Below are 14,368 nucleotides of genomic sequence, written 5' to 3' on the forward strand. Positions count from 1 at the left end.
ATAAAAAAGATATTATACACTTTTTGAATTTTCTGGCAAATTTTTTTGACCATTTAGGATTACCCTATATATAACCTCTTGGATTTCTCGTGTTTTTACTTCTCGTAATTTGAACTTCAATTTTTTTTGGCTTCGACACTGATAATGATGAGTTAGTTTGACATAATGAGGGAGGAATTAACGTTACGTTACATGGAAGTTGGAACTCGCGCGGTTACAAGGTATTTTTTTTAAATAAAAAAAAATAAGATGCAGATGTATGTAAACATAAAAACATTTAATACGGCCGTGATTACATGCGTAAATGTTGTTCACAACAGTAGATGTTTAACGTTTTTAAAATATTTTTTAATATAAATGAAATTTTAAGTACATGATTTTATTATTGCGGACATTTTGTCAAATAATTAAGTGAAATTTAACGTGAATAATAAATAAATAAAATTATTAAATATAGTATTAAATAAGAAATATATCTTTTTATTGGATCGATTCTTAACTTTAAATTTGAGCTATTATTTATAGATATAGGTTTAAATTTACTGCTTATTTTGTTTTAATATAGTTGTTCTATTTTTTTTTAGTAGTTTTAAAAAGTTTTTTTTTTTGATACATTTGACGTATTTTTAATTTAACAACATAAAATTTAAAAATAAAATTTTATTTCTGAAATTACATGTCAAGTCAAATCAGATAAATAGATTAAAATGGAGAAAATATTTATGATAATTTTTAATATATAAATTTATAACACACACAAAAAAAGACTAATTTGATATGATTTTTTCTTTTTTTATATTTTTCATACAATTCGATATCTATTTTGAAATACGATTGAATTTGAATTTATATCGAACAATACCTTTTTAACGGCTCTCTAGCAAAAACAATTATGTCAAAAAAAAAGTTTAACATGAATTGGATATGAATTCAGGCATATAAGTGTCAGATCATGGGCAGAAATCAACATGTGAAATGGGTCCCTTAGGTGTCGGTTGATGAGTTTTAGGTCAATTATTAATTAGGACCTTACCTATACAAATTGGAAACCCTTTTCATCTAAATTATATTTTCTCCGTTTTAATTTATATGATATTGTTAGACTTGACACGAAGTTATAAATCTATACAGCTGTTGTGTAGACATAGATAGACATAGGCATGTTTATGGCCAGCTCATGGGTTTTCACTTAAATTAATGTTGATTTCCCTTTTAAGTATACGTATAAATTTATTAAGGAAAAGGGATCAGTTAAAAGCTTCTATAAACAGTAAGCTAATTAAGTTTAACAATGGATTAATAACTAATTGTAAAGCTAAGTTTAACAAACTATAATATATTAAGCTATAGCAGTTTGTTCAGTTTAGTTATATTTTCACCAAACTTTTCAAGTGTTCACTCCCTCTCCCCCCACCCCAAATGTTGGGCCACTTAGATATTTATTCTGAATGATTTTTTAATTAAAATTTTCATAAAGAGAGTTTTAAAATATAAAGAAGTCGAAAAGTTTTAACATCTACTAAATATATATCTAAAAAATAATTTTGACCATGTGTAATTCGTATTTCATCAAAGAGACCTTGACTCTATATACCTAGCTCCACTCTGATCGTATTCTTGGACTAACAATATTGCAATTAGGGTTCCTCCTCAAATTTTAATATGGTCAAATTCTTTGTACTTGTAACAAATCCTATAATTTGTAATCTTCTACCAATTTGATTCTTGTCCTCATCTCCTTCGTCAAATATATATCAAATTGAGTTAATATAATTATTAATCGAGTGATCATCTGACAAATCAAACATATTTTTTTACATCACAAACCACACGTTTCGAAGTTTAAATGACCTTTGTGGGCAACTATTACATTAAGGAATTTCATCCACACATTTAAATTTTGAACATGGAATTAATTAATGTCAATTCAATTGCTGCAACTTTAATTTGACAATGCATTTAATTAATTAATAGACTAATACTAGTAAGAGTTACGTTAATTGGTTGTTCAATTGATGAGAACCTCAATTTTCCACCACTTAGATAACGTTACGTTGGAGTCACTATTGCTACTCAATGCCAATTAATATCTCAGTTTAATTAATTACTTATAAATTAATCTTTTTAGTATGATGACTTTATAAATGTAAGTTTATAAATCAGACTATATATGTGTGTTTTGTGACATGTACAAGAATTCTAGTTCAAAGAGTTGTCATGTGTTTGACAAGTATTTTCTTCATTATAAATTTTTTTATATTATCATGTAAAAAAAAATATTATTGTCATGTCAATCACAACATTACCTCATTTTTTTTATTTTTTCGTAAAAAATGACCTCGTACTTTAATTAGGAGGTGTACGCAAAATTACTTAGAGTAAATCATAATATTCATAGGGAAAAAAAAAGAACTACATACAAGATGCAAGTATCCGTTATATTTAACTGAAATCCTACGTTAAAATAGCAAATTATGACAATAATTAATCTTGGTCATATTATAATTAACGTTTTTACGCATTTGATTTTTGTGTAGCATTATGTGATTTAAAAGCATGCACGTATTAAAATTAATATGGCAGATGCTAACCACATATATATATTGAGTCCAATTTAATTTGGCTGGCTAGATTTGAAAGGGTTATCGATCGATGGGGTCACCTAAATTAAATGTGTTATTAGATGAACAAAATCAGACAATATCACGCTTCAAAAATGTAAATGTCGGGTTGCCTTTCTATGCAATTAATACCCTCACCTGCTCGAATATGTATGTCATACATTCATAATTTGAATGATAAACCTACAAGAAAGGTAGGGTACGGAGTAACACTACTCTGAAAAGGTACGATAAATAAGGACAAAATGAGAAGAAAATATTAAGGTAATAATGTGATCACACCAAGTCGATTGTTACATAAAATGAGTATTTTCGTCGTTACCTATAACGATGGATTTAAACATACGATATAATATAATTTAAGTAATACTCAAAACAAATCATAATTAAACTAACAATACAATATAATACAACGCGTAACAACCATCCAAACAAGGTGTCACCCCTTAGGTACATGAGAGATCAATATATCCTACGGGGTTAAAGGTGGGTTCAGAGATAATGAAACCTTAACATGATCTTAGTGAACAATAAAAAAATGTAACTAGTGTAATTCGAGAGAATATGTCTAGTAAATTATCATAATCACCCAAGAGAGAATTGTGGTAAGTGGAGCGCTCAATAGTAGAGAATAAATTGGTGAAATTATATATAGCTATCGTAGCGAGCTGAGAAATTAATTATACTCAATACACTCATATATTTTTTTCCACTTCATATTCGAAGCTCGCATTAAAGCTCCGACAACGGAAAGATGAACAGACAAGAAGGGTCCACTACTCCAATTATATTTACCAACACATTTAACCTTGCTCTCGATCGTTTTCTTATATTTGGACCTAAGTTATCTATTTTCCTTTTTTCAAAATATTATCCACTACTATAAATATTCAATACTACTTTAATTTTTAACCACCTAAAGAGGGGCACACGATCGACAACAATGGATCCTTACTTGCGGTAGATTTGACTTTAGTTTCTATTCAATCCGTCTCAATTTATATAACATAATTAAAATTTTAAGAGTATGATTTTTTTAATTTTGAACAGTGTATTCGAATATATAATTTTTAATATTTTAATAAAATAATTTACATATTTTGAAACTGCATAAAAAGTACTATAAGTTATAAAAATTAACAATTTAAAATATTTAAAAGACATACAAATAAATTATAGTCAATTGTTTTGGTTTAACTCTAGAAACCGTAAACTATATTTAAATTGTATCATATTAGAAACAAAGGAAATACCACCGTTTATATAATTATATAATAAAATCCAATATTTTACATCCCACCTATGTTGGACGACTAAACATACATGGTATCAAGACATGCTTCTATTGCTCATACGATAAGTACGTACGTGTTAGTTAAGAATGTTCAAGATTTAATAAATATGTATGAAAAATATTTTTTGACCTAGATACGTCATATAAATTTTTAACATACATATAGTATAATTTTTTTGATAAAGACTAATGTCTGATTGATCACCTTGACATATATGTGACTACGCCACTATCAAGCTAAGCACGAGGTTCTGCGAATTTTGATGGACTTAATTTAAGTTCTCACACATTCTAGTTTCTACTTTCTTATTTCTTTTACTTGTTCGATTGTTCGTTATGAAAATCTAATGTTATGTTTTTACACAATATTATGAGTAGCTATATTTCTTATTTGGATTTTGATAATTAAATTTTTTGTAGGATAAATTCTTGTTACATTTTAATATAATTGAGCCTTTGAATTTCTCTACTTCATGAATTGTTCAGCTATATGTTCTTATTTTGGTTGACCATGCATCAATTATCCGTGTCTATTTATTATGTATTGCTTACGAAAATCTATATTTAGATAGTTATTGAACGACGTTATTTTTCAGGTATATGAGAGATCAATATATATATTACGAGATTAAATATGGGTTTAGAGATAATGAAATCTTAAAGTGACCTTATTGAGCCGTAAGAAAGTGCAACTAGTGCAATTTGAGGGAATATGCCTAGTAAATTATCGTAATTACTCGAGAGAGAATTGCAGTAAGTAAAGTGCTCAGTAATAGAGAATAAATTGGTGAAATTATAGCTAATGTAGCGAGCTGAGAAATTAATCATAACTCAAGTCTCCTTTATCTTATTTTCAACTTCATCCTCTTTAATCTATAATTTTTATATTTTTTAATATTTGTTATTTACTTAATTATAAATAGAAATCTTATTTTTATAACTCAGAAAATTCCAAAAAAAAATAATAAAAAAATCTTAGAATACACTCATGTTTTCAACTTAGCCAAGGGAGGAAGAACAGACAAGAAGGGTCCACTACTCCAATTATATTAAGTAAGTATTAACTAACACATTTAACCCTTTTTAGGGCATTACTCTGGATCGTTTTCTTATTTTTGGACCTAAGTTATCTCTTTCCTTTAATTCAAAATATCATCCACTACTATAAATATAGAATATTACTTTAATTTTTAACCACCTAAAAGAGGGGCACACGACAACAACCCTTACGGTAGATTTTGACTTCAACTTCTATTTTCTGTGTCTTAATTTATATGATATAATTTAAATTTTTTAAAAAATAAAAAATAACTTAATTGAGTTAGATAAAATATAGATCAAGCGCAATAAGTTATGAGTGATTATTTTGCATTGAAAGAAAAAAAAAACATGTCAAATAAGGTCCAAATTTAGCTCTCAGGCGGTCTAGGAATAACTTCATTAGACATAGAAGAAAGGAGTGTAGAATTGATAAGCTTTAGAAAGAAGCTATCCGATCAATAAATTCAGGAGGCCACTACAGGCGATCGAAGCACGCTTATATCGAAGAATGCTATTGCGTGAAGCGGAAAGGGATAGCGGAAGACCACACTAGACAAGAAAAACAAGGATTAGATTTTGTCAACCACCACTTGATCAACACGATTCACTTATCTGTTGAAAAGTATTATCCATATAGTAAATTCCTTAGGACATATGACTATAGTAAGGTAAATCAACCTATTTTATCGACGAGATGCAACAAAAAAGAAAATTAAACAAATTATGAAAAACAGTGTTTATAATCGTAACGATATAAACAAGAATACTCATTTGAGCTGCAGAAATATGTACATATGAAATATGAGAATTAACAATTTAAAATATTTAAAAGACATACAAATAAATCCTAATCAAATTTATTTTATTTGACTCTTGAAATCTTAAACTATATCATATAAATTAGGGGGGAAATTACCCCTTTTTACCTAATGCATAATTATATAAGAAAATCCAATATTTCACATCCGACCTATGTGGGACAACTAATCATATACATTGTATCAAGACATACTTCCATTGCTCATACGATAAGTACGTACGTGTCTGGATGGAGAAGAGGATAGCAACAAGCAACTTAGGAAAAAGGATAAGACTAATGTAACAAAAAATGGATGATGGAGGTAAATTCAGAATTTAAATTTTTTAACGTCGACTTATTAAATCTCAAAAGCTATGAATTTAATTCATATGTATTATCCATTATAGTTTTAATAACTTTTTAAATATAAATTTATATTTCATATAAAAAATAATATATTCAGATGAATTCGATACGATGAAGCATACGTGTGAAGAATTAATTGTTGATGGTGAGATGTGGACCTTACCACACGTGTAGTTGAGTTTTTGGACTTTGTTGACTTTTGAAGGAAGGCTGGCTAGTCATACTTTCTTGTCTGTAGGTATGGGTTGGGTTTGGGTCCAGCCAATTTTGGCCTATTATCTATGCATCCTCTACACCGCATGTGCGCCCATCATGTGTCACTTCCAAGAACCGAAACGATATATGTTTAATCATTACCGACAAGGATGGGATTGTTTTACCCTTATTAGATGTCTTGATTCGAGCTTTTGATATGGAGACAATCCTATTGAAAGTGTCACCCCTATATGGGTTCTAGCATATAGTGCGCGGTTCTAATTTAGTCGGTGCTCCAGTGTGGACTCCGAACACTGAGTGAAAAATCAAAAAATATATATAAATTTAATCATTTGAGTTTTGTTGTAAAGTCTAAGCTAAAAAGTAAATGATAATGTTAAGGATGAGAGAAAGAAATAAGAGATATAGAAAGGAAATCTTTTTACTTCGTAGAGTGTTTTTTAAAAGTAAATAATATGACTTCTCACCTTCTATTTATAAAAAGAATGATATAAGCATGATATTAAACGTTTGATGTCATGAGAAAAGTGATCAGAGACGTGACATTATGTATAAGAGATCATGAAAAGGTTGAAAGACATGTCATTAACGATTGATATATGGGTAGGTTATTTCTTTAGTCTGCCGCAATATTTCATAGTTCTCCCATTTGGATGGACACATAATATAGATAAACTCTTTCACAAAATATAGGAAGGAAATAACTCATACAAAGTATAATATCCGACCTTAAGCATTACATGTCAAAAATATTACTACATCTTATTTGCAGGAAAAAAGTAGTACTATAAACACCATTATTTCCAGTCCCTTGAACTTATTCCATCACCTCAAGCGTAAACGCAACGAAAGGTTCTGCACTCTCATCAGATTCAAGCCAATGGATAAAATTCGATTTGGCTAACTTTTGATGCCACCATTCAAATTTTCCCTCAGCACTCTTAGTACAGGTGACAAGTCGGGGGCTCACCTCAATTCGTCAATCGACTTGATCACCAAATCTGCATTGTTCTTGGACTTCATAATTAGCTCAGCATTGGGCCTGTCATTGTAATCTATCTGTGGAAAGAATTTAGCAATGAACCAAAATATTGTTCAATACCCAAAGAACAATAGGAATTGAGCTTGATGATATCTTAAAAGGGATTAACAGTTAACAGTTAATTTTAATTGTTCTTTCTTTCAAAAAAGAGCGGTATTAGAAGTGAGGCAACGCTTACCCTCCATTTAGCAACATCAGGGGACTTCCCTATAACATAGATGAGAAGGCGCCAATTAGTTTATACTACCCAGTGTCTTTCTACACCTTTTCTAGTAAAAAGAGTTGAAACAACAATTGGAATAGTACCTGTAGATATATGTCTCTTCAGGACACGTTGCATTGCTTTCTCAAGATCAACATCGACGAACCTAAAAGTAAATACATATAAGACAAGCATCTTACCACATCAAGAACAACTAAAACTTTGTTCTCATATAATGCTGCCAAGCAGCTAGTTTTTTAACGAGTCAACAAATCCCGTTACTAGCAGGCTTTTATAACCTATATCTAAGAAACTTAGGTATCATATCTTACAGTATATGAACATTAAACATGCATTTTCTAGTTTTAGCAACATGTCATTTTCCATTAAGTCGGGTATCTTTAATTGCTTGCTTTTTCTCAGATGGAGCAGATGGCTTTAGCACAATTTTTTCTCCTTGAAGACATGATAGGCATCACATTATGGACTTAGTCAGGGATCTTAACATTGATCCTTTTCTTTAACCATCTGGTATCTGGTACCACTAGCCCGACAAATCCAGATTTACGTCACATAAGGCCCATTAAAAGGAGAGGCGCTCCCAAGCAGGAGTTTCTCCATTCCCATGGCTCGAACTTACGACCTTCGGGTAAGGGGGAGGTATCCTTCCCCACTATATCCTTTGGTGGTATCTTGATATTGATTCACAAATCAGTTCCATTAATTGATAGATGTCAAATAATCAGTAAACCGATAGCAAAGACAATTGACACATTCACATATTTTGTGCTAGGCTGATGCAAACTCAACTTTTACTTGCAGAAAAACTCAAAGTTATCCCTCAGCATTCAGTTTAGTATATTATGGTGATTTCAAGGGAATTCACAAGGATTCCTTCCCTGTTGTCAAAAGAAAAACATGGATCAAAAAGATCATCTTACCACTTCTCATCAAACATGGATGATACCTCCTTCCAAGCACCATCTCCAAGCAGCAGATAATTACCTTCAACTATCACTATTTTGTGTCTGCAAAAACTCACCATGAAATTATTTTTTTTAAAAAGGGAAGAGGCAACGTTAGCAACAGACAAAAGAACTTCAACATTTGTCTATTCCTTATGTATCTTTAGAAACTTATTTAATTATCCAATCAAATTATTGAAATATCGGCGGACACCTATGAGAGAGCTATTAATAATTTTAGTTATCCAGTGCCCACAAGTATGAAGAAAAACTTTAACAGAAGTAGCACAATCATAGTGAGAACACTGATTGAGCTAACACTTCTAATAACAAGACACCTCAGCAGGCCTGCATATGTAAAACATTACCCAGCGGCCAGCTTTCACAGTTTCATAACGTATTCTTCACTTCACTTCTAACCATTACATAGAGCATCAACTAAATTCAAAGAAATGAATTGATAAAACTTATATTCTTTGTTCATTCATCCATTCATCAATTTCCCCTCAAAATAGTGAATTAAACACGCACGATTGAGACACATTTAGAATTTTATAGGGTGCACAGAAAATAGCATCCAAATTAGATATAAACTTACTGAAGGTTCACAAAGATATCATCTTCTATAGGATCTCCTACACCATGGTCAAAAGATGGACAGTACACTGATCCCTTGCAGAAGAAAAATTACCAGATCTTAGAATTTTCACTACATGAACAGAGCAAGGTAGAGGCAAGCAGAATAACAACCTCTTCTCTGGATGAAACATTAAAGTTCAAGCCCACACGAGATTAACTCAAAAGGCTAAAAAAAATCATTCATGGAAGTAAGTGCAAGTAATCAGAGGTGAATATTCACTCACCTGATCTTTAAGAGTCTTAAGGCATTCTAGTAGTAAATTGGGGTCAAACGTCCATGGAGCTGATTCAACATAAAGAGATTCCAAAGAGAGAAATAGAAGTTAAACCAGAAATTAATGCTTAAACTGTGTACAAACATATTAGCTATCTGCTGCGAAAAAAGAGAACTTACCACCCCTTCTCGCATGTGCTTCCTCTGGATCCTATAAAACAGGCAGACCAGTTAGATTGTTGGAACTATTACAAAGTTTTAAAATGAAATCTGCTAAACACATGCTCCAACCACAATATATGTACAAAGTTTCACTTATAATTCTGTAATTCAAAAGAAAAAGGCTGAAAAAATATTTTATAGCACCCAAAAGTGTGGCCTAGTGGTTAATGGAGTTGGTTGAGCACCATGGGGTCTCAGGTTCAAATCTCAGCAGAGACAAAAACACTAACACACTGGGTGGTTTCTTCTCATGTATTCTAGCCTTAATGGACAAAGTTACCTGAGACGTGTTACTGGTGGGAGGTGACAGGTATCAAGCTGGCCCGAACACCACGGTTATCAAAACAAAAAAAGTATTTTATATGCAGCTCATCTGTTGTTCTTTTACATTACTCTTTCATCTCTTGTTAAAGTGCTAACTCAACGTTTGTCCTCTGTCCATTACTCAAAACCAGCTAACAACACACATCAAACAATAAGGCTTTGTCAATTTCATGTAGATTTTCAAATGTTTTGGAAAAAAACTAAAGAAATTGCAGTCAAATGAAGCAACACGAATAATAAGAAACCATAGGAAATCTTACCTCCATTGCATCAAGCTGATGGCGATAAAGGTGGAATCCATCCATTGGAAGAACAATGGCAACTTCTGGAGGCTCAACTTGAGAATCAAAGGAAGGAGACTTTTGGGGCCATATCTTATTGACTCTCTTAGCTACTTCAGATGCGACAGTGCTCTTTCCAGCACCGGGAGGACCAGCAAGACCAACAATATGCCTGCATAATTAGGCAAGTTGTTCTCCTTAAGGCACCTCATGGAATTAGTCAACATACCAATTTAGTAGAGTGTTTGTTGATAACACTAGCAGTTTGTAGTTATAAAAGTCATGAAACACAAGCAATGGGAAAAGATCGGAGATGATAGAAGTAAATAATAATATCAATATAAAGAAAATGATATTAATATACATAAAAGGAAATATATGCATGTTTGAGTCAATAAGGAGATGTTTGTAGCCATAAACATCATAATCACTAAATTAAGATACACAATTCTACTCATTTAAATGATTCAAAGCATGTTATTTTACATTTCAGAGATGTGTTTTATATTATTAATATAGGCTCAACTTCTAATTTTGAAAAACATGCATATTTTTATTATTATTGCAACTGACTCATCAACTGATTTAGGGGTCATTTGGTAGGGTGTATAAGAATAATGTTGAATATGGTGTACTAGTAATGCTTGTATTAGTTATGCTAGATTATTTCTTATACAGTGTTTGGTTTGGTGTATTAAAAAAAACATGAATGCATAATTTCTAAAATAAATATTTGTTTACAAAAATACCTTCCACAAGTATGATAGAAGGGATATGAAAAAGGTTTTGAGCGACAAATGTGTCTTTAACCATGCTAATGCATGCATTAGAACCCTTTGCATTACTAATACCATGGATTTTCATGCATTAATTATACACACTTTAATACCAAAGAGAGATTGAAAAAGTGTACCAAACAAGGTATTAGTAATACAAAAGCTATTGTATGCATTATATTTTCTAATACACTCTACCTAACGACCCCTTAGTGACTATTATGTTTTATGTATATTCACTCGCTATTATTAACATATTTACACGGATAATCGAGACATATACATTTTGGTTGTCGCTTCTTGGGGTATATCTTCTTCTTTCTTCTTCCTTTATTCCCCCTCTCGGAGGATCTGTCGTCGTGTTTTTCCTTTTCTCTACGGCACATGTCATATTAGTCCTCTATATTGATATACATCTCATTCAGATAACCAGCCAAATGGTAGAGGCAGATTAGAAATAGCAAAAACTTAAATGAATCATTTCTTCTTTCCTTTACTTTCCCTTTTCCAGGTTCCAGTCAGTATTTAGTAAGGCCTTAAAGTTAGGAAGTAATTCAAGATAAACCATAATTATCTTGAAAAGCTACATGTAAATAGCAACCAAAATTTCTGCTTTGAGATGCAGATAAGCATCTAACAGATTTGCAAGATGATGGCTTACTTGAAATAAGGGCTTGATGCTGCTGCTGCAGTTGAAACAAGGTGTTCGGCCAAAGCATCATATATGTCATCCATGCACCTACAAGGTACACAAATATGAAGTCAAGCATATAAATACAAATTAATAAAAAATATCACAGTTGTATAAGGTGGCTCAACTTTACCCATCTCACAAGGACAGATTTTCTCATGCCAAGCGAGACGCAACTGCACAAGCTTTATCTTTTAACATATAGGCAGGAAACGCATTGATAGCTTATGAAATAGCCATATGTAGAAAAGGAGGTATCTACTATCTATAGAAGAGCAAGCATGACATATTCAGTCTAGATTGATTTTGTCGTTCCACTCAAACACAGATTTGTTTCTGGAGTTGAGCTATCTTTCCGGAGTTGAGTTATATCTTTTTTCAGTAATTAGCAATCTTATTCATGAGAAAAAAAAGTAGCACAGGAGGGCCCAATGTGGAAGAAATCATACTGAGAATAGGATTAGGCATGACCAAGCCAAGAGAAATAAAAATACAACAAACAGAAAACAATCAACTAATATTAAGTGTCAACCACAAAAGGATGTTGCCTGATCTAGAGATGTAGCTCATGTATTATATAAAAAATCTTACAGACAGGTAGAGCTCGTATCAATCTATACCATCATTTTTCAATCCTAGTTCTCGGCCTCTATCACTCCAGATGCTTTTTTGTCCTCTTCAAGTCTCTTTTAACTTTCCAGCATGAGACCATTGTGCGAGCAATATAAACTCTCGTGATTTAACTTGACCAATCTACACAAAAAAACAAAGGAGTCCACAAGCTCGGTGGTTGCTTGCGTCGTAATATTGGTACTGGTATTTCATCTTCAAGGAATCTGAAGTATACCAATTGCTTGTCCTACTTTGCAAGCATTAAGTAAGTGCTGCAAAATCCACCATAAGTTAACTAGAGTGATTTGTCCTATATCTAAGGAAGTCCCCTATATCTCCAATTGCTGTAGGCCTGTTCGGAACTAAATGAATGAACACCAGGCCTGTAAAAAACATGAAGTAGTGCAGCATGGTCACCATACTGTTGAACAACTATTGAACAGGGATGAGTCCCACAACATTGGGAAGTTCTTTCCGCACAAATGCCTCAACACTTGTTATTTTTCAAAAAAAAAATTACCGGGTGTTAGGGTCCGCTTTCGCGTTCCATGGAATACCTGTCACCTCTCACCAGCAAGAGGTATCAGGTAACTTTATCTACCAAGACTAGGACAAATAAAAAGAATCACCTAGTATTTTTTTGTCTCCACTGAATTTGTGAACATGAAACCTCAGGGTTTTCAACCACTTCATTGACCACTAGGTCGTCATACCCTTGGTGCCACTTTTTTATACTTAATAGTAATAATTTAACTTTAAACTTTTCATTTTAATCTTACAAGATGGTTATAGTCACCCGAAAATCTAAAACTTTTGATTTTTTCTTTAATAAGAAAAAAAATCGTGTCTAATCAAACAATTTCACATACAAGAGTAAAGTTAAAGGAAAACTAACCCGTCAAGCAAGTGCAAATGAGCCTCCAAATTCTGTGCACAAACAAGATCACTAGTTGGTTTCAAAAAAGGTGAATTCTTATGATCCAAAACCAACTCCACACCAACATGTGAATAACTCCATGGCAACTTTTCACATATCTTCACAACCATAGATGTGAAAGATTGGCTAGTTTTAGAGGACAAAGAGCGTGTTCTGGTTGACGACTTGATTCTAGTAAGGAAATTAGAGGGAGGAAGAAATGAATCGGGCGGGTTTGAAATTAGTTGTACCTTCGTGCTGATGGGGTGTACATGTTTGGAGTGTGAGAATGGAGTTATTGAGAGAAGCCATTGTTGATGAAACAAAATGAGGTTAATGACGAGATAGCTGAGGAGGGGTTAATTATGTATTGGGATGATGAAATGATGGTGGTCCTGTTTTATATAGTAAAATATATACTAATAATTTAAAAGAAACATGGAAGCAACGTTGATATAATATAGCAACGTGGGTTGTGGTGGATCGGAGTGGTGACACTATTTCACTCTTAATCAAAGATTTTGAGTTTAAGTTTTGGATATGAATTTGAGGACTAAGTAATTATAGTGTACATCAAATTTTGGATATGAATTTGAGAACACATATTTCATACCACGTATGCAAATATAAACCAAAAGCGCTAAAATAAGTTATATCTTGACTTATTATGTGAAATCTTATTGAATACTCTCACGACTCTAATAGTAGCTCAAAACTTAGTGTTGACACCCAATTTTGACCCTCCACAATATAAATTAATCATTTCGAGCTTCTCCAATTTCAAACGATTTAAAATAATTAGTTTTATAAAATTTCCAAAAAAATAATAATATAGTTTGCAAGATCTTTAAATAGTTTTGTCACTTTTCATAATTTTTAGATAATATATATGTTTTACATAATTATGTATGTAATTAGTATATTTTATGATTATTCGAAAATCATTTCAAAAAATATTTTTATATTTTAAATATTAGGGATGGTTATAATTTTGAATCAATGAGTTTTATGATATTCAAAATACTTTCAAGTTATTTTTTAAAAGTAATTTTACCATTTTTTAATAATAAACATGTATATTTTTGCAATCACGTTATTTTATAAATATTTGAAAATATCATCACAAGAGATTTTACATCTTAGTTAA

At 31.6% G+C, this 14,368-nt stretch overlaps 1 protein-coding gene across 2 annotated transcripts; it reads right to left on the reverse strand.

The window, feature by feature from the left end:
* Positions 1–6,903: 6,903 nt before the first annotated feature.
* Positions 6,904–13,601, reverse strand: LOC102579105 (putative uridine kinase C227.14). Of its 2 annotated transcripts, XM_006349680.2 has the most exons (11): positions 13,201–13,288; positions 12,314–12,688; positions 11,664–11,741; positions 10,206–10,398; positions 9,580–9,610; positions 9,410–9,468; positions 9,145–9,218; positions 8,523–8,609; positions 7,686–7,747; positions 7,558–7,586; positions 6,904–7,396 (listed from the first exon to the last, which is right to left on the reverse strand). In XM_006349680.2, the coding sequence occupies exons 3-11, from the start codon at positions 11,735–11,737 to the stop codon at positions 7,304–7,306; spliced, it is 702 nt and encodes a 233-aa protein (XP_006349742.1). In that variant the 5' UTR covers positions 11,738–11,741; positions 12,314–12,688; positions 13,201–13,288; the 3' UTR covers positions 6,904–7,303. The 2 variants fall into 2 exon arrangements, with proteins under 2 accessions (XP_006349742.1, XP_006349741.1); XM_006349679.2 differs by lacking the exon at positions 12,314–12,688 and having other exon boundaries at positions 13,201–13,601.
* Between the last annotated feature and the right edge of the window lie 767 nt (positions 13,602–14,368).

The sequence above is a fragment of the Solanum tuberosum genome, unplaced genomic scaffold (genome assembly GCF_000226075.1).
Source record: "Solanum tuberosum cultivar DM 1-3 516 R44 unplaced genomic scaffold, SolTub_3.0 scf00110, whole genome shotgun sequence".
Lineage (NCBI taxonomy): Eukaryota > Viridiplantae > Streptophyta > Magnoliopsida > Solanales > Solanaceae > Solanum > Solanum tuberosum.

Excerpts from the sequence above, each read along its gene's own strand:
- LOC102579105 (XM_006349679.2), bottom strand. The coding sequence starts at position 13,352 with ATGGTTGTGAAGATATGTGAAAAGTTGCCATGGAGTTATTCACATGTT. Across the intron at positions 9,611-10,205 it reads ATCAGCTTGATGCAATGGAG|GATCCAGAGGAAGCACATGC; the intron begins GTAAGATTTCCT and ends CCTGTTTTATAG. Across the intron at positions 9,469-9,579 it reads AGCACATGCGAGAAGGGGTG|CTCCATGGACGTTTGACCCC; the intron begins GTAAGTTCTCTT and ends ATGTTGAATCAG.